The sequence below is a fragment of the Nilaparvata lugens genome, chromosome 3 (assembly GCF_014356525.2).
Source record: "Nilaparvata lugens isolate BPH chromosome 3, ASM1435652v1, whole genome shotgun sequence".
In the NCBI taxonomy this organism is placed as follows: Eukaryota; Metazoa; Arthropoda; class Insecta; order Hemiptera; family Delphacidae; genus Nilaparvata; species Nilaparvata lugens.
The window spans coordinates 28,891,128-28,913,129 of record NC_052506.1 but is presented as its reverse complement, the minus strand read 5'-3'; the positions used below and the strand labels follow the sequence as shown (position 1 = coordinate 28,913,129).

The window sequence follows — 22,002 nt, the reverse complement described above, 5'->3', positions numbered from 1 at the left end:
GAATAAGAGGAGTCGCATGGAATTTTTTCAAATAGAAGGCTTCTCTCATTAGTTCTCGTGGTATTTAGTCCGGATAATGAATTAACAGACAGTGCAACTGGCTCTCTCAATGCCATGGCTGCGTACAAACATAGAGCGACAGAGGAACCAATAAAACAAAAGCTGAAGAAATTAGTCCCATTTCTATCACCTCACAATAAACATTACATTCAACTACCATATGTTTGGAGAGATCGATTTTAAATTCCTTTTGCTATAATCCGGTCACTTTCTGAATCTATTCTTCCAGATGTTCCATGAATACTGTAATGTTTTTAATTAATTGGGTCGCCAAATTTGTTGACTCAACTACAGCTATTGTAATCTTTTCCATTTGCACACACTCTCTCACGTTTTCAACAGATTATGGAAACTTTTTTCCGATCAGCTGCTACTTGAGGGAGCAATGATCCTCTCTCAAGGAAATTCAGCGAATGTTCCCAGAGTTTAGACCTGTTCCAAAATAATGTTTTTTGTCGCAAACCCACTATATTCCTGATTTAATAAAAATCGTTGGAGCAGTTTCGAGATCTATCCGACATACATACATATCCACAAACACACATTTTCAAACAGCAATTATTGCTTTCTTAGTATAATCATAGAGAAATAATAGCATAAGGCTAACATTACGCTATTGTTTCTCTATGGTATAATTGACTCCAATGATTATGATTTCATTCAATGAGAGCTTGTTTCACAAAATAATAACAGCTGGCATCAAAAGCAAAAATGTCAAACATTATTGAAATTGAAACAGTAGCGATCATCAACATTATCTTCATCTGATCTAAAGTAACCAGATTATAGTAAGATTCACATCAATGTGTCAGCATTGTTTTGATGGGGGCATTGATGCTATTAATGAGGAATACTGACAGTCAACGAACTATTATGCATATTCTCTAATATTTTTAGAACAATCAATGTTTGGGAATAATTGATTCATGGGAAAAGCGCCTCACTTCTATGGAATATATTAGGAAAAGCAACAACAGATATTTGGCGGTTCTAATAAATAACGCCTCTCTTTCGCTCAAGTTATATTTAGGCCGAATCTCCTCATTCTTTGCAAATAGATTCCACAACGGACACTTCTGAAGTTTTAAAAATACCCTCCATTTATCATACTGAATTATTAAAATTTAATCGAAACTGTTTAAGCAGTTTTCGCGATGTCGGATATACAAACAAAATTAGTCTTGATAGAATAGGATCAATTGATTGAAGCAACTCCAGTCATAAAAGTTTGTTTTATGAAAAATAAAAATTATATTTACTCCAAGGTATAGCTCCGATTGAAGCAGCAGTGTCCAATCAATTTGGTCTCGATAAATGCATTTTAATTAGTTCTTCAATTTGGTGCCAACCTAATGAAGTCATCTCAACTTGATGCCAACCTGACAAAATTATTAATTTAGTTGCCTGTAGTCAAGAACTGTTTTGAAGAGGTACTCTCTCTAGATTATAGTTCTATAGTAACATATGATATGGACATTTCAATTATAATTGAAAGATTGAAAGAAGAAGAATATACATGCTAAAAGACGAATTTTACACCCTTAAAAACCACCCTTAGAGTTGAAATATCGCCAAAAGATTTCTTAGTGAGCACCTAGGACGTATGAGGAAGCTATATTCCATGTTTTGTTGCAATCCATCCTGTAGTTTTCCAGAAATCGTGATCAGTGAGTCAGTGAGATAAGAATTTTATAAGTATAGAAGACTAACAATAATTTCAATGATGAAATTATAATTTATTTATCAGAAAAATCATCACCATACAATTTGTGGAATAATACAATACACAAATGAAATAATTGAGAAAATAGTACTATTGAAAATTAACATTAAATGAATCCTTCTGAATGAATTACACATAAGCAACGCTTTAAAGCTTGAGCGCATCCGCATATGGGAGAACTCTATAGTGGGAAATGCAATATATTATGTTTGCGAGAAAAAGTGATAGTGAGACTTGCCAAAGGAAGAAGGAGCTGGGGGAAGACGTCGATGATAGTTGAAATTTTATGGCGATATTCCATTTTTTCCGCTGAGGTGTCATCTCCATCCTCGTCCAACTCGTAAATCTCTGTCACTTCTACCCTACGAAAAATCGTCACTGCTTGTGGTGGCCATGTCGTGTGGAGCAGTGGAGGGGATTTTGAGCGGGTTGGAAAAACTCTCTCTTCTTCCGACAACAGTACAGATTACACTCAAGAACTCCTGCAACAACTGCACTTAATTTCATAGTCTTTCTGTAAATTCAATTCAAAAGAATAATTGTTAGGGCCAGACCAGAAACCGCGAAAAAATTCAAATAGTTGCGAGTCAAGCGTTTATAAGCCTAAAAGTGAATATTCACTCCCCCTCGAATGAATTTCCATTCAATTCGTATCAGAATAATGTATTTTTCTTCCACCTATATCATTAAATATTGTTATGACCAAGAAGCTGGCATCAAAGTAAATCGATTGGTCTAGTTACAACAATCTGTTCAGACTAAAAACATCACATACGATTAAACTTATACTCGTATTTCGTTCTGCCTTCAGCATAAATTATTATTATTTCAGCATAATCATGATCGCTGTAGTTTTAAGAGACAAAAATTCATAAAAAATAATTATTTAAGCTGAGCTCACCGTTTCCTATCGAATTAAAATGACTGTAAATCTTGTTAATGAAGCAAATAAATATGGAAACAACTCAAGTTTGGTGAGTGGATGATAGCCTAGCAGAGCACGTTCAAATGTTGTTGCTCTAGATTTTCGGGTCGAGCTTGATAACAGAACGGAAACATTTCCGTTTACGCATGGAATGCAGCAGTAGTCAAACAGAACTGTTGGAGGATTAGGACCCGTGATTGGACGGTTTTCAAAATGTTTGCACCGTCCATGATATGATGTTTACGAGTTTAAAGCAAACAGCAGGCTCACAACGGTGCAAGCTTTTATATTCCAAATGGTCGGCCCAAGGCAAGATAGAATCTCATGCCTGCCAAACAACCTTTCAGTATTATAAACAGGCCTTCAGCAAAACATCATTATATCCTTTCATCCTACCAACAGTTCTATGATATTAGAAACCGATGTACATTTCCAAATGTGAGTTATCAATTAATTTAAAATATTTTATTATTTTGGAGACTAATAACTTTTAATCTTCAGGGAGAACGAGCTTCACTTCAATATTCAACAGCACTCTTTGAATTAGAGGATATTATGGAGATTAAAATTATATTAAATATTTGAATATGATCGAAATCAGATAGGGTTCTGTGATTATTGTATTTCACAACGTCTTTCACACGTACACAATTGTCTTTATCAACCAGTAACAAACATCACAAAATTATGTTATGAAATGAACAAACATTCACCTATTACGTTTTCATGATAGTCTATCACAACATCATAGAGAAAAAGCTTCTAAAATTGATTTAGTGATACACTAAATAACTTGTCATTAGAGTTTCCAAGCATAATATAGTATAAATACATGGATACGGCAAGTTTCCAGTTGTTCAGACGTTTCGGAAACTTCTCGACCTATTCAATAAACTAGCAGAATAGATAACGTATCAGCTTTCCGTTGATGGATTCCTTTCATCTTATCCTGTCACGTCTTAGTATAAAGTTCTGCATTTTGTCATCTTCAGTGAAGAGAAGGGTTTCACAAATATTCAGCGATTAACTTTGAAGTACTCTTCTGAACAAACATATTTTTGTTTTGGAACTTGAATATGCTTGGAATCATCATATATTATATACTTGTTCAATTGAATAGCGTGGTGCTCTTAAGTTTTTATTTAAGGATGTGCTTTACCCCAACCATATTGGCTAAGTCTTACCTGAAATCAATTAGGAAAAAAGAGAAGTTCTGGGAAACTCTTATCTAATACGTTAATAAAATGCAGAATGAGACTTGCAATCTTAGTAATTTCACTCTTGTATAAAACCATTTAATTTGATGTTGGTTCGATCATACGATAAGATGGTGAGAGTATTTTGATGATGGTGGGAGATAACTTACAACCAAATGGTTATAGGCGAGATATCACAGGTCCCAGTAATAGCACCGTCGTAAAAACACAAGTACCATGCAGCACAAGCACAACAGACGCTCTGAAAACATTCCAGGCAACGAAGCGCAATTCATTCTCCGACTACTTTTTCATCCGTTTAATAATCTTTTTTAAGGAATGCGACATTTCTCTTGAAATTTCCAACTCTCAGGTTAGCTCTCCTACAATCCATAATAAATATTAACGTTAACAGCTTTCATTCTAAGAACTATAAATTCTTAAAGATTGATTATCACATCGTTTCACGCTCTTCAACATTTTGTAAAGTGGAATTTAATGGCTAGGATTGATTTGTTCAGCCAAACAGGCTCATTGCAAAAATCGAATACAATGATTTATGTGAATGATATTGAGCAAAGCCTGTTGTTCTGGTTATGAATATATTATTCCATTAGTAATTGTATGAAAATTAAGAAGTAATTGAAGTAAAGGATTTAAGTATTCGAACTTAATGTATTTTCACACTATTAATTATTAATTCTACATTGTTAAAAGACGATCTGGCAACAGAGCAAACCGAGAAAGAGATAGTGCTATCTGCTTTGTTGAGTGCCTGACCTTTATAAAGGTGATAAAATAAAAAAAATTTGAAGAAAATTTTTAGAATTTTAAAGTAGGCCTGCACATCTAGAAAATTAATCTAAGTCTATACTATTTTAATTCATGCAGGCGAACGGGTTAGAGTCAGGAAAACTACAATAAGTTTTTGCCATGCCTGATTTAATCGCCTTTTACTATTTTAACACTACAATATTCAAAACAAACAAAATATCAACAATACTGACACGAAAGAGAATAAGAATCATATTAAATTTAACACGTTACATTAATTTTATCTTCTGATCTGGGGGCGCATTACTATCCTTACGTCAGTTTTTAATACGTCACCAAACCAAATATCAGTTGCAAATATTAATTTCAAAACAAAACTCAAAACAGAAAAAACCCAAAGAACCCAAATTTCGTAGATAACCCCATACACCAATTTCAAACCCGCACTTTGATTGACATTTTTGTATGACACTTTGTTTCACTGCACTGTACTTTGTTGATGATTACCGTCGTGTTCCCCTTCGATGTCATTTTCTTATTTCGGAGTTCTTCTAAGTTCTTCTAAGAGTTGAGTTGATGATGTCGGGAAGTCATCTTGCGATGCGGAACTTCCGTCTCCCGAAACGGCCTTACGTCAATTATGGTCAGGTATCATCCTCGGGACCTCTAACGACATGCCTTGCTCGTGGAGTCCATGATGGTATGAAGTTGTGTCTTGAAGCTGGAATTTGAAGGGGTGAAACATGAACCGCTGTAAATTAATGTTTTTACGGCATTAATTTCGAACTCCTCCTACTATTCATAACACGCTAGAACAGGAGTTATTTGTTTATTCAATTACAATTATTCTGTTATTTAATGTAGATTTTATCTTGCCGCTCCGATATCATTCTCAAAATTTAACAGATTGAATTAAAACAAATTCACTTGCCAGAGTTCCATTAATATACAATGCAACATTTATGAAAACACCCGTAATAAATTAATATAATGCTTTTAGAAAATGAATACTTCAGAATGAAATGATGTAAACTTTTATATAAATTGATATAATACTCTTAGAAAAGGAATAATTCAGATTGAAGTGATGCTAACTTATATGATATTTTTCGTATGGTTTGCGAAATCAAATATAATTTTTCATATAGTGGCTCGACTAGTATCGTTGAAAACTTGTGCGCTAGCCAAAATTTATTTTACATATTTATGAACTATAGGACGCAGTACAAGTGTAAACAACGGGCATTCGCCCAAAACTTCTCAGAACATTAATTTAAAATTAACAGTTCAGAAGATATGTAAAGTTCATGATTTGATTCACCTACAAATTCAAGTCCAAAAACTTGTATCAACTAGAATTATGAATTTATCACAAAACAAAACAAGAAACTTATAACACAATAAAAGAAAAAAAATTGAAAATTTCACTTTAAGGTAAAAATAATTTTTGCCCTATAAGATTCAAATTGTAGATAGCTTTTACCTATAATTAAATAAAATTAGCAGACACATAGAAATTGATTTAAATTGTATTATAATTTGATGATTCATGAATTAGGCTCAATATCAGGAATTAAATCATGTACGGTAGTATTCATTAATTAATTTAATGGAAAAGAAAAAGTTATTAAGATTTCTATCATCAAAATTTACTAAATCATTCGAAGGCCTTAATGCCATAAGAGAACAGAGTCTGAAAAATATTAAATTATTAAATGTCTCAAAGTCAACTGGGACTACACATTAGAATAACAACTGTACCTTTACCAACAGAAGGTTGATTAACAAAACTATAGGATTCCTAAATTATGTTTCAACATTTTACGTACCTTAGCGGTTATTAGGCGATGCTATCTATCCACACATCGCGGAATACAATTAAATCAAGGCATGGCAATATTCAAGCAATCTAATCCATTAATCACGGTGATGAAGAAGGACCTTTGTGCCACTACATTTAACTACTTGAAATTAAATAATAGTATATTTAATAAACTTTCCGTATATATATTCGCTCTCAAACGGTTACTCGCGAACTGATGCTTTTCGAACAATGCCAGGTCTGGTTTGAGGCTTCACTCCTCTAACTATTTAAAATCTGTTCTCCTATTGGGGCGATATAAAAGGTGGGAAACCAATTTGACCAATCGTCGCGTGGCTTCTAGAGCCTTACGACAAAACAGTAACTGCAGTTTTAGTAAAAACTAAAATTAGTTTTTTATAATTGTAATACTTGCTGTTTTCCAACTTATCGCACTCTATGTCGCGACAGGAAGGCTAAGTTTTAGAGATAATTCCATAATCTACATTCCTCGACGACTCGGAGCCACAATTTTTAATTCCTGGGAATTCACTTTCCTGGGAAACTCGAAGTCATGGCCGTTCATAATAGAGAGATAAAATAATTTATTTCCTAACTCACTTACAATAATGGCTCTAGTCTATTGCGTATTAAATTTACTATTATAACTTGGGAAAAGGCCTGAATTAAAAACAGTGCTCGGCACAGTTGAATAAGAATAAGAATGTTTTTATTCCTCTGAGCACATAGGAAATGGCAATTGGAATCGTCAATAATACAATATAATAATAATTATAATGATAGACAAGGATAGCAATACCATTGCTGAACAAACACTGTCATTATAATGTGGACCTCACTATAGGTACATTCATTGTAGCTGGTGCGGCAGGGAATCGTGCGAATTGGTAACCCTGCAGAGTGTATTTTTGTCATGGTAGGGGAACGCGATTACCACAATGTTCTAGCTCCCGCCTCACCATTCACGTGTATTGGACCCAGTGAGGATAGAATGTAAAATGTGGGATAAAAATGAGGATAGAATGTAGTGAGGATAGAATTACATTAGATACTCTCTGATTGGACCCCATAAAATCCACAGAGAATAGTCTCTTCACAGTGTCAAGGTCATAAATATAATTATTGAGTGTAAGCAATATTTCCTCAAATTCTTATGAAAATATTTCAGTTTCAGGAAATGATTCCAAAATGTTTCAATTATTCAAGTAATTCAAGTATTTGAAAAAAACAGATTGTAGAGACTCTGTCAACTTGTCGATTAAGCAACGGTACGAGACCGTACTAATGTTATAATAAAGGATATGGTACATATTTTCTTGTTTTTATCCTATCTTATTATATTAAGCGAGCAATTTCTGTTTATATTTTTATATCTGGTTATCTGGTTATGTATGTTCAACGGATCTCGAAAACGGCTCTAACGATTTTCACGAAATTTGGAACATAGTAGGTTTATGATAAAAAAAATCGATTGCACTAGCTCTCCTCCTTGGGAAAACTCACTGAACGACATTAAAAGGATAATTCATCCTTGGCTGAAACAGCTGAGACTTTCGTCGTCTGTGGATGGTGAAAAGTGAGCGAGTGATTCTGTGGAAAATAAAAATATCGCATCCCCGAAATTCATAAGCTGACGTATAGCCAGCTGTGAAATATAAACACGATCATTTCAGAGAATTTAGAGTGTTCTGTTTATCAATAAATAAAAATAACGAGCGAAGCTTGGTGCCCCGATATTATTAATAATTTATTAAAAAATATATGAGGTAGGCTACAGCACGAACAGGAGGTTCTTTTTACCAATGTATCCTTCTCAATAGCCTAATATGTTTATTGATCAAGAGATTTTGGTACGGTAACTAATGCAGTCTTGCATGGTATTCAACAGTTTTTTATTTATCCTCCACATTCAATATTTTACCAATTATTTATTTAATCTTCACAATCTTCAAACACTACAGAGCTTCAAAAGCTTATAACAAGCATTCTTGTGCATTAGAGCAAAATAGGCAAAGTATATCACCAACTTTTGAATTTTTTACACCAGAATCCAATTACCCGCTTCTGAATGGAGAAAGTTGCTGTTGAGAGAGTTCCTAAAGTTGTGTAATTAATTACAAAGTTGAAAATTTGCTTTGGAGCTCTTTATTAGCTTCGACAATAACTCTTAGAATAAGTATGGACGTTGAAAAAATAATTCAACCTAAACCTTTTCAAGAACAGATGAGGACCTGAGATATTCTCAGAACCTCTATGATATTAAAATGGATCATAATCGCAGGATCAACATAAAGTTGAAAGGGAAGCAGTTGACAATTTTAAAGTAACATGGATATTAATCTCTCTGGATGTTAGAGTAGAAAAACAAATTTATCTCTCACCGGTGTGACCAGGTAAAGGCATTTATGAGTCTGATGTCTTTATGGCATATCTCGATGCCAGAGAAAAATATCTGAAAAAGCATTGCTTCTAGAGATAACTTCATAGTTATTTGGATGTATGAATGAATAAATCAACAACTCAAATCCACTAATCAACAGAATCGAAATGCTACTTTCAGCTAAATAACGAGATAGTAAAAATGAAATTACTTTCAGTTTTATGAATCAATATTGAGGTATTCCCTACCAGTGCCGGACAGGCATGGTTTTAATTCGTATTATTCAACAAATTCATGTGAGTCACTTCTGATTGATACTTCAGCATTTACATCCTGTAAATTGAAATGTTGCTGATAAAATAATAGTATTTTTAACATTAGCGAAAGCATATCATCATTGTGGTTTGGTTTGTTGTGTTTGAATCGAATCTCATTGATGAACCCTTCTGATAGAATCAGAGCAATTTCCTGTTGTATGGTGAGATGCCCTGATTCAAATCATTGGAGCATACCATCACAAACACTCACGCAATGTGATTGATTCTCAAACACAACACCATTGAATTTTATCAATAAGAATCTTTGACTTCTAGTGATAATCTTCAATTACTCCAAATTGTTTTTCTTTAGCAGTCCTATTATTATTAGTTTTATGCATAATTCCGATCCGTCTTTCAATTTCATTTTAGATTTACAGTAAAATGTAATGGATTTAATCTATACTGTTGTGATTCGGGCAAGAGCCTGAACCTTGAATGAAATAAGGACAAGAAGAGATCTTCAATTACATTGTATGATAGTCTTTGACTATTTATAGAGAAGGAGCTCGCAGCTTTATATGCCATGCGTACATTATTTTATAGTATGCTAATTAATGTGCTTTCTTTGTCGTGATAAACGATCATTGATGATTACATAAACCAATCCTGAAACTTTTACGTGAATTTATACAGTACTGACCTTGAAATAATCAGTCTTGATTCTTGTACAGAGACTTTTATAATCACAGAATCAGCCACATTAATGGTTTCCACCTGACACCTCTAATTTATTTGGGAGCTAAAAATTAGTGTCTTGATATTTATTTATTGAAACACTCAGTGACATTAAGCCTCTAAAACTGATTAACTTGTTTTTTTTATTTTCAAATTAAAATGTAGATAAATAAACAATATTACACTAATTTATTGTCGGTTAGCTACTCAATTTGTGTTCAAATCTCGTCGCTGGCAGATTTTTTTGCAGTATTTTCACTTTGGTTTTCGGGTTTGTTTGGCTGAGATACTTTAATTCCATATTTGATGATTATTTAAATCTTTTTTCATTCCTGCGGATGTAATAGTACTACTAAAATGTAAAGTTACTTTCATGAAAAATTAGTGTTTTCGAGGAGTCTGGATTATTATAAGCATCCATTATAATCATCATTGCAATACTGAATTGAGTGGGAAAATTGCCAGAGAACTTCGATTTATGAATGAAATAAATCTTGCTCCAATGCTATAGCATAGGGATTGAAAAGCATAAAAGATTGAAGTCGGGAACCACAATGGCCACTGAAGCGGTCAGCCAATAGAAAACAAGACTTGCAATGACTGTAGTTACTGTGCATTTATGTCAGTGGAAGATAACTATTCAATATTGCTCTTCCCACTAATTGCAGAATACAACAACTGATATCTTCTCAAATCCGTTTCAACTGACGTTGAAGGGACTTTTCTTAGCTATTCAAGATTTACTAGAAGTAACAATCGGCACTTGAAAAAAATCATAGGTTCTTTTGAGCTCAATGAACTCTGGTTTTGAATGATTTCATCTAATGTGAAATCATCTTTAGCGATCAATCGATGAATGATATTATTTAAGGTTTTCATACATGTTCCCCATGAATATCACAACTGGGAATATATTTTCCAGTTTGTGTCAACATCATTTAACGCAAGCCCACATTCTCTACTCTCCGCCAATACTCGATGAAAATGGACAGTCGAGATGTCGAGATTGAAGGGCATACAACTGAATGGTAGTTCTAAAACGTTTCAAACTATAAATCACACTCCAGTCACACTGCAGTGATGATGATACGAATAATAATGATACCATATAAATAATATAGTTCCCAATCTGAATCGAAGGTATAGATTGCGTTATCAGTAGCGTAATGACAGTGCCACGCTGTTATTTATTTCGATAAGCCAGTCGTGTACTGAATGGGTTTTCATTGGAGACTGTATTGTCTGTGTAGATATTATATTCTATTTGATTTTATAGGGATATAACACAATATATGATTCAATACTGTACAATGATATGAGTATCCTATGTTTGTGCCAGGTCAGTCAAAAATGAAATACATTCTGCAAAAATGTAGAAGTATGAGGATTGATTTTTGCATATAGAGTTTTGCTGGTAAGTGGTGATGAACAAACCTTTCTTTCAGCACATTGTATTTCTTACCAACGTTTTCAGAGAACACTTTATAGATTGTACAATGAAAAAGTGTTCTGTTTTATAATCAATATAGATTTCCTACATACTTTTCCACGTTGAATGTCAGAAAACTCTGTTGAAGATCTTGAATTTTCGTAAAAACTGGAAGACTATCCAATATTTTGCCTTACAAACAGTATTCAGAGATATGAGAAAGTGCTGCGAGTCCCTTACATTACATCTTTATTGATTCATACAGTAAGAACATCATAAAAATGGAAGAGAGAGAAAAAATAAGGTAACCTTGTGCTATTCCCCTCCCAAATTCATAAATTTAGATAGTTACACATAATCCGAAACAGGTTGAGACTTGCAGTTGTTCACTTCAAAATATTTTCAGTACTTAATCATTTTCACAAAGTAGATTTTCAAATTTAGATGCTTCAAAACCAAACATAGAATAAATATTTTACATTATGATTGTATTATGAAAAGTTTTTCATGAGTCTTGAAGAACATTTTCTGGTGTAAATTGAATCAGAATAATAAAAAATTTCCTAACAATCTAGGTATAGGAATGCACATTTTTAATGTTTAATTTTAAGCTTCAATACTATTATCAAAGTTTCGAATTCGTTTGCTTTTTAAATGTGAATTGTGTTTAAAAATAAGTTTTCTTAATTTTGAACTTTATAAAATAGAAACTCAGGAAGTGAAAATGTAAATTTTTAGTCAGAAAACATGAAGAGCCCAATAATAACCTATTTATAAACTTGAGTGTAAATAGGAAATGACATTGGGTAATACGGCAAGGCAGAACATCCAAAAGGATCTCTCTGCCGATGCCAAGTCATATGAATAGAATAGTTTTAATATATAGGAATGCGTTATCATCAAAGTGGAGATATCAAAAAATCTGGTGTGGCGCACTCTTACTATTTCCTTGACGTTATGGAAATTTATCACCTGACGCTAGTGTTCACGCGCATCTCAAGTCTACTATTCAAAGATCTGACCCAGCTGGTGACAGGACAATTGGAGACACACGAGGTCTGCTATCTCTTCATAGTGAATGATTTAATAGAATCACGTTCACAATCTATTGAATAATCACATTTTCTCGAATTTTAAGCTTATTTTCAATTTTAGGGGAAATTTTTATTGAACATTAATTGTAGAGATTTTCATGCTCAATCTTTTCCACTTGAAATTTTGTTCAAATTATATCTGAAGCCTAATAATTGGGAATCTAAAATCAAACTTTGCATAGATGGGGCGGAGCTCCTGAAATCTTTACAGATATGGTACTTGTGACAGTTGATAGAACTTATCAATGACTATTTAAGTTATAAATTTGATCAAAATCGTTGGAGCCGTTTTCGAGAAAATCGCGAAAAACCTCGTTTTTGACAACATTTTCGCCATTTTAGCCGCCATCTTGAATTGCATTTGATAGAAATTGTTCGTGTTGGATCCTTATAATTTAAAGACCTCAAGTTCAAAATTTCAAGTCATTCCGTTAATTGGGAGATGAGATATCGTGTACACAGACACACATACACACACACACACACACACACACACACACACACACACACACACACACACACACACACACACACACACACACACACACACACACACACACACACACACACACACACACATACATTCCAATACCAAAAACACTTTCTTGGACTCAGGGGACCTTGAAACGTATAGGAATTTAGAAATTGAGGTACCTTAATTTTTTTGGAAAGCAATACTTTCCTTACCAATGGTAATAGGGCAAGGAAAGTAAAAACTGATCTACCGACGGCTGTTTGACGCAATGATTATAACAGCTGATTTTCATTTCTGTGAAACCTATGAAACTTACCTGCAATCAGCTATGACCCACAATATTATGACTCTCACCTTCATTCAATTTCAGTTTATGATTTTCTCACCCAGGCACCTAGGCATCAATGTACATTTTCCAACAAATCCATAAATTTGCATTTTTGAGATGTTGACATTTTTTATATATCTATGATATTAATCGACTTGTATGAGATAATTATTACTAGTAGTTTTGTGAACAGTAGACCTTGCGCTCTGTATGCTACTTTGACCTTTTGCTAGGTTTTCTCAAAACTGGAAACAATAATTTATCAGTTTAAATGTCTAGAAGAAATCCCAATTATAGAATGTAATAGCTGTAGCCTAATACAAAAATACATTAAACTTCATATCCCTTTTTTCGATTCATTGTATTTTTCATTGGTTTTTAATGCCCAACTCTGGACTGGTACACAATAACTATCTTATTATATTGGTGAAAGGAAACCTTCCAAAATATTAAAAGAGACGACATGTGCCTATATAACTATGTATATATTTTACTGCAATCCATGTAATGAGAGACCTTATCTAGCATAACGATTACATGTCATTAGTAGTCTATTAAAATTCAGAAGGTATTTCTCATTAAGAGGAGAGCCCCATCGCCAGTTTCATAGAAAATTTATATCAATGACTAGGACTCAATGAATAATTCATGAATTATACTTCATGGTGATGCAATCATTATCATTTCAGCTACTTCATTTTCTATCAATTGATCCTCATCAGTACTGATGAGAGATTCTTTTTCATCAATTAGCCTTTGCAGGACTGACAAATCGGTACACAACTGCACGATTCCATATATTTCTTTCTGATTATCAATAATTGTTCTCATTTGGGTTTCCAGGATGAGAGTGGACAATTTCCACCTCTACCAAAGGAAGAGATGACTTTCTACCCTGCGTCTTCAGCAACTTCAAGCACGACGACATCTGGCAAACTCACGGGTAATTTACTACTGCATTAATTCAGTTTACAGCTCAAACTTTACTTAAAGCTCGATATTGATGATTCACCAGCCTCCATTATATTCAAATACACAAACAGAATATGATAGCATTTGTATTACTCAGTCCTGAAACTGGAATGAATCTATTTATCCCATCAGCTATTTCACTAAAGGCCTATCCTCTCCCAGTATCTTACCATCCTAGTTTACTCGTGCGTAGTGTAAAATGGACGTATTTCTGTATTTTACATCCAATGAATACTCTATATATTATTCAATATTACTGGTTGTTCACTAGATAAAGGTTTCGCGTGAAGATAATACTATTCTTCATCAGAATCCGATCCCATTTATTCATCCTAACGCCTCTATATCTCATTCCAATTCAAACTTCAGTGGAATGATTATTCAGATATGCTGTTGGATCGGAATAATAGAAGATTTTATTTTTCTATGCATAACTAGGTTTCATTCCAAGGACAGAAATGTCCTTTCTCATGATAGAGGTTCCTCATGAGGAGAGAAGAGTATACACATGTTAAACGAGAAAAATTGTTTCTTTGTCAATAGAAAGAGTATGTAGAAGAACTTATTCACATATCTCAATAACTCCAATATATTTCATTTGATGTTTTCGAACCATTGAAATCATTTTTTGTTTTGAAATAAAGAAAATCTCTACTACTGGTATAATTTTGTTCTCTTGAAAACAAAATGCACATTATTTTAGATGAGATAGTTCAAAAGAATTGATATGGGATGAACAGAATTGTCCCTAGGCAGTAGATTGACTACTCCAAACTGAAACACTTTCTATGCTGCTTGTTATGATACCTATCCATGCCCAATGCCAGAAAGTCGGATATTTCTTCGAATAGTAGGACTGGAATGGTGGCATTTTATCATAAGTGTGAATCTTTCAAGGGAACATAAATAATTCACATTTTTGTCCTCCATTTATGGTATTCACTCAAAATCCTACATTCTTGAGAAAAACATACGACATGAGGTGATATTCATTCAGAAGGATATAGCTGTATATTTCTGTAAAATCTATTCGAAAAATCCTGAAGAGTTAGAACATACTTTTTTTATTTCAAAATAAGTTGAAGGCTGACACTCCATCTCTGCTGAATTCCCCGCTGTGGAGCAAACTATTTCAAGTTTTTCATGCAACAGCTGAGGATTTGCAGTTGAAGTACTAGTATGGGAGCTTGTACTGTTTTTGTTTTCCAGAGAGCATGATGCACATCAACAGAGAATTTTAAAAATTTACAAAAGTTTATTAAAGTTGCAAGTTGTACACCGTGGAAGCGCAGAAATTTCATTCGGACACTAGAAAGAGAAGTGGCATTTTGACCAAGAGCCAACGATAATTGGATTCCAGCACTCTACTCTCCATATTCCCGGCAATCATCAACAACATTGACATTCCTCATTCCCCTCATTTGCATCTATGAGCGGTGCTCACATGAATCATGTGTGCCGGTTTGAGGAAGTGCCATCCTCAATGCAAATGAGAAGTACTATAGCTCTCAAGCACTGACAAATTAACCTGTCATTGATTCTCTATGAAGAGCTATCATCATGTATCTTGAACTTTCTCTTGATTCCTTTCCTCTTGAGTGATCCCCCTCTACAGAAATATTCTCATCAATCGAGTAATCATATTGAAATAATTGAATTATATATTTCACTGACTTTAAACGTCACTAAATTTCAATCGATGTCACATGGGTTTCACATCAGCGTAATGCATACGTAGTGTAGTAGAGCGTTATGATTTCAGACCCTGTCATGATGCAATAAATGCAATGTTCAACTCACATTTTCGAAGTAGGAATAGGAATTTAAAAAATCATAATATCGACAGCGATCCACACAAATGAATTTAAATATAAGTACAACTCAACCCAATTGAAACTGTGTAAATATGAACTTGGTGAGTAAATCAACATTGAGTGGAGTCCAAAGAAAATGCAATCTGGCTTCTAGATTTCTATATTGTAGAATATTAGAAAATTAGTGACCAACAAATTCGATTGAGTACGCAATTCGCGCTTCATCACACCATGATGGTGAACCTTGATTTTCTATTATTTTCTCCTTTTAATTTTTTTTTTAATAAATGTGAAAAGAGGATAGAATAGTTGAAAGATTCTGAATAATTCAGATAAGATTGATATATAGTTCCAGAGCTGAATGTAATATGTAAAAGTTTTGAACCAATAAGATTGATATTTTAATATGATAATTCCCTTTTTACTTTATATTTCAATCTGTGCAAGAGAAACTCCATTTATTATCAATCCAGAAGAAAAAAAGGAAAAGTCTAGTAGAATTATTCATCCCTGGTACAGAGTGAATACATCACTAGGTTTTTTAGTTAGTGTTGGTTTGAAGTAAAATTGTTAATCTATCGGAAAAAGCCGTTTCACATGAACGTAGCCGCAAGCTTCTTACTACAAAACTCTAGGAATATTCTCTCTTAATAATGTTAATTGAGTTTAATGCTAGGTGAAGATTATTAATGTACGATTTATTCTCGTGCCCTTTATCCGACGCTCTGGCCGTGTTTGCAATTCAAATTGCGTTACATTAGCTGGTGGTTGTAAAGCCAGTTAATCACCACAGACGTCTACCAGCTTTGCAAAGCTGAGCTGAAAAAGAGGACGCTTTTTATAAACGCTGAATTCTTTATCCGCTGCACTGCGCCCCAGCCGGGCTACTAGAATTGAGTAAAACGAAAATTTATAACTTTGAGAGCAGGCAGGCACTTCTATTGCACCTTGCAAAGCCGCTGGCCCGTCGCAGGTCATGATACTTTCCAGCACATTGTTTACCCCTACCCACTCACTCACTCTGAACTGAGAACAGACGACAACGTGACGAAAAATAAAAGAAAGTGAATCATGCTGCTATTTGGACGTCGCTTGGACCAAGAGATCTGTATAAATCCACAGGCTCTCCACAAGTGCTTGTTGAAGTTAGATTACACAGAGAATAAATTGAAGAGCACCAAACGAGAGATGGTGCTTTTTTGATAACGTATGAAAATGCAGTTTCCTCTTTAGACGAGTGGTGGGTTACTCATCAACGGTAATTCTCTCTCATTCATACTCTTCTTGATTGAAACCCTCACATTTACGACCTCGTTTGCTTGGATTGAATATGAAAATACTTTTCAGATCATGTCCCTAAGGCAATCGGAAAGCCGGCCACGAATCAAATCGTCATACAATGAATTCACAGAATAAATTCATCGATAAAGAAGCATTGAATGGGATTTTTGGAAGACGCTTTGAAAATTCAGGACAACCCTTACAATATGTATCAATAATTCGAATTATTGATTTAGTTGATGTTCGTGGAGAATAGATTCCAGAAACACAAAGATCACACCTTTTAAAAGGTTTTGTGTTGCTGTAAATTTATAAGACACAAACAAGTTCTAGAGTACACCGATAGACCGAGCAATCACTCCAATAACCCAATAACACATTGAGGTCAAGAAAAATGGTTCGGAACTCACTGAAAATTCTTGGTTCACTCATCTCTTAACTTACCTCTCATTACCCAAACTCTCAATCCCAGAACACTATTATCAGCAAAATACTACGTTCAACACTATGGCACATCAGGTCACACCAACACATCAGGTGTCGGTCGTTGAAGGTAGTTCTCAGTATTAATTTAATAACCATGTGTCCTATGTGTCTTTATGAAACCTACATAGAACGTTATGGAACACATCTCACCATGAGAGTCCAGCAATATTTTTCAGGTATTGATTGCAAGGTCTGATACAAGATTACGTACTTAATAAAATACTGTATTATGATATATATTGTTCACTCGCTTCCGCATTTTTAAAAAATCCTGCTAAATAATATTGTATTTTTTTCAAGTGTTGGGTAGCACCATAGAAAAAAGAAGAATAACCTGAATGAATATTTAGATATGAATAAATAATAAGAATAATTACCCTGTGTTTTCTCTGCGGTAGCACTAAACTATGTTGAGTCTTACAGCCTGTTCTTTTAATTGCATACTTCTCATTTACCTTACTGAGTTCTCACGACTTTATAAATGTGAAAAGAGGATAGAATAGTTGAAAGATTCTGAATAATTCAGATAAGATTGATATATAGTTCCAGAGCTGAATGTAATATGTAAAAGTTTTGAACCAATAAGATTGATGTTTTAATATATAATTCCCTTTTTACTTTATATTTCAATCTGGGCAAGAGAAACTCCATTTATTATCAATCCAGAAGAAAAAATGAAAAGTCTAGTAGAATTATTCATCCCTGGTACAGAGTGAATACATCACTAGGTTTTTTAGTTAGTGTTGGTTTCAAGTAAAATTGTTAATCTATCGGAAAAAGCCGTTTCACATGAACGTAGCCACAAGCTTTTTACTACAAAACTCTAGGAATATTCTCTCTTAATAATGTTAATTGAGTTTAATGCTAGGTGAAGATTATTAATGTACGATTTATTCTCGTGCCCTTTATCCGACGCTCTGGCCGTGTTTGCAATTCAAATTGCGTTACATTAGCTGGTGGTTGTAAAGCCAGTTAATCACCACAGACGTCTACCAGCTTTGCAAAGCTGAGCTGAAAAAGAGGACGCTTTTTATAAACGCTGAATTCTTTATCCGCTGCACTGCGCCCCAGCCGGGCTACTAGAATTGAGTAAAACGAAAATTTATAACTTTGAGAGCAGGCAGGCACTTCTATTGCACCTTGCAAAGCCGCTGGCCCGTCGCAGGTCATGATACTTTCCAGCACATTGTTTACCCCTACCCACTCACTCACTCACTCTGAACTGAGAACAGACGACAACGTGACGAAAAATAAAAGAAAGTGAATCATGCTGCTATTTGGACGTCGCTTGGACCAAGAGATCCCACTATATAAATCCCACAGGCTCTCCACAAGTGCTTGTTGAAGTTAGATTACACAGAGAATAAATTGAAGAGCACGAAACGAGAGATGGTGCTTTTTTGATAACGTATGAAAATGCAGTTTCCTCTTTAGACGAGTGGTGGGTTACTCATCAACGGTAATTCTCTCTCATTCATACTCTTCTTGATTGAAACCCTCACATTTACGACCTCGTTTGCTTAGATTTGAATATGAAAATACTTTTCAGATCATGTCCCTAAGGCAATCGGAAAGCCGGCCACGAATCAAATCGTCATACAATGAATTCACAGAATAAATTCATCGATAAAGAAGCATTGAATGGGATTTTTTGGAAGACCCTTTGAAAATTCAGGACAACCCTTACAATATGTATCAATAATTCGAATTATTGATTTAGTTGATGTTCGTGGAGAATAGATTCCAGAAACACAAAGATCACACCTTTTAAAAGGTTTTGTGTTGCTGTAAATTTATAAGACACAAACAAGTTCTAGAGTACACCGATAGACCGAGCAATCACTCCAATAACCCAATAACACATTGAGGTCAAGAAAAATGGTTCGGAACTCACTGAAAATTCTTGGTTCACTCATCTCTTAACTTACCTCTCATTACCCAAACTCTCAATCCCAGAACACTATTATCAGCAAAATACTACGTTCAACACTATGGCACATCAGGTCACACCAACAGATCAGGTGTCGGTCGTTGAAGGTAGTTCTCAGTATTAATTTAATAACCATGTGTCCTATGTGTCTTTATGAAACCTACATAGAACGTTATGGAACACATCTCACCATGAGAGTCCAGCAATATTTTTCAGGTATTGATTGCAAGGTCTGATACAAGATTACGTACTTAATAAAATACTGTATTATGATATATATTGTTCACTCGCTTCCGCATTTTTAAAAAATCCTGCTAAATAATATTGTATTTTTTTCAAGTGTTGGGTAGCACCATAGAAAAAAGAAGAATAACCTGAATGAATATTTAGATATGAATAAATAATAAGAATAATTACCCTGTGTTTTCTCTGCGGTAGCACTAAACTATGTTGAGTCTCACAGCCTGTTCTTTTAATTGCATACTTCTCATTTACCTTACTGAGTTCTCACGACTTTGGAGATGTCAAAACTTTTTTATGATAGAATACATTATTCGAATTGCATACGATTCAAAATATGGCACTATCCAATACTAATGCTTTTTCCAAGATACTATACTTTTATACTGTTCAAGGAACTCTGATAACAAAAGTAATTCGAGCCCATGGTAGTCTACTGTTAAAGTACGTATACGGTAGATCTATAGAAATTCTACCAGGACAGTCCAAACCAATTACTCCGCCGAGGAAATATAGTCTGAGGGTTCTGCCCATTGCCTCCCATGGGGAAGTAAGTCATGAACTGTTCGTAAGTCTAACAACATAAGTCGTTATCCCCCTTAAGACTGTTTGAGATTTACGGCAAAGCCCAAGTTTAATGATCTGCCAGAGTACCCGCATCGTTCCATTTGTTTCTACTAGTTTTAAAGATGCATCTCTGAATCATAATCCATGTAAAAAAGTGAATCCCGGCTAAAAACCTAACTTTAATGCAAAAAGTAGAGATGGTTAAGTCAACTTCACTTCTAGAACTGGAATTAGAAGCATGGAATTTGGCTCGAGTAGTGTTTCCAGGAAGGAGCTTTCACTAGAACATTTTCAAAATGAGTCATACAAACATACAATTATTGTATATGGTGCAATAATAATTAGAATTTGAGGTTCTAATAACCACTTATTCTATTTCGTAGTAAAAGTAATTTACTACATTTTTCAAATTAAATCTTAATTTCATAAATTTGTAATACAGAGCCCGACATAAGAACCTGACGATTTTTAAGGGGTAATAACTAAAGGGTGTTTCGCACAATTGAATCATATAATATATCAAATTAAAGATCAAATTTCGCTATTTATAGTAAATCACATAGATTACTCACAAAGTTTTTCATTTGTAGATTAGGTCATCCAAGTATAAAATGATTTAATGATTAAATGATTTCACACACTCACTCAACCTTATTCTAAAATTTGCCATTGCTCGCTCAATCATCACTTGTGGAATTGCTTCAATTTCTCGTTGAATGACTTCCTTTAGCTTTGTGGATTATTGGCTTCTCAATAACGGTAATCTTGTTTATTCACAAATGCCGAAAAATGTAAATGTTCCTCGTCACTTAAAAGAATAACGGAATCCTGGTGGATATTTTCGAGAATGAACTCGCAAGCGGCTTTGCAATGTGCCCAATAGTTTGCATTAAGTTGTTGCACTAACATCATCTTATACGGATAGAATCTTAGGTCGGAATGAAGAATTCGTCTTACACTTGATAAGAAATGGCAAGTACAACAGCATGTTTCGCTGCTGAACGTCGTGGATACCATGTAACAGCTACTCATGCCTTTTTCAGGCGTTCTCACGGATCGATTTCGTCCTGTTGGATTCGTTTTAAAGCAGACAACGTGTTCCTGAAATTCTCTACCCACAACAATATCGTATTCCCACTGCAAACAGGCGCGTGTCGATTTAAATTATTGAAATGTCTGCGACATAAACGCTGTGTTAAAATAACAGAGTCATTATTTTTAAAATAAGCTTCAGTCACAATCGCTTGATGTTCACTTGACCACGACATACTGGCTACTGAAATGGCAAGAATAGTCGATTTACAACATTCCCGCCTTTTCAATGACAGTGGTTAAAACATGACAATTACTACAAAATCGTCAGATTAATATGCCGGTCCTTGTATTATAATGTCTGTGTTTGAGAAAAAATATACCTCAAACAAACAATATTCTTCGTTTACTAGCATCAGGCACTAACTTCATTTTGAAGAAACATAGATTTATTACTTGATTCAATAATATTAAAAAGT

The 22,002-nt window shown here is 34.2% G+C and overlaps 1 protein-coding gene across 1 annotated transcript in view; it reads left to right on the top strand.

Moving 5' to 3' along the window:
• Nucleotides 1–22,002, top strand: part of LOC111055255 (dipeptidase 1) — a 206,463-nt gene that overhangs the window by 58,233 nt on the left and 126,228 nt on the right. The window contains exon 3 of the mRNA XM_039423477.1: nucleotides 14,045–14,144. Coding sequence (XP_039279411.1) covers nucleotides 14,045–14,144 — 100 coding nt within the window. The remainder of the gene's footprint in view (nucleotides 1–14,044; nucleotides 14,145–22,002) is intronic.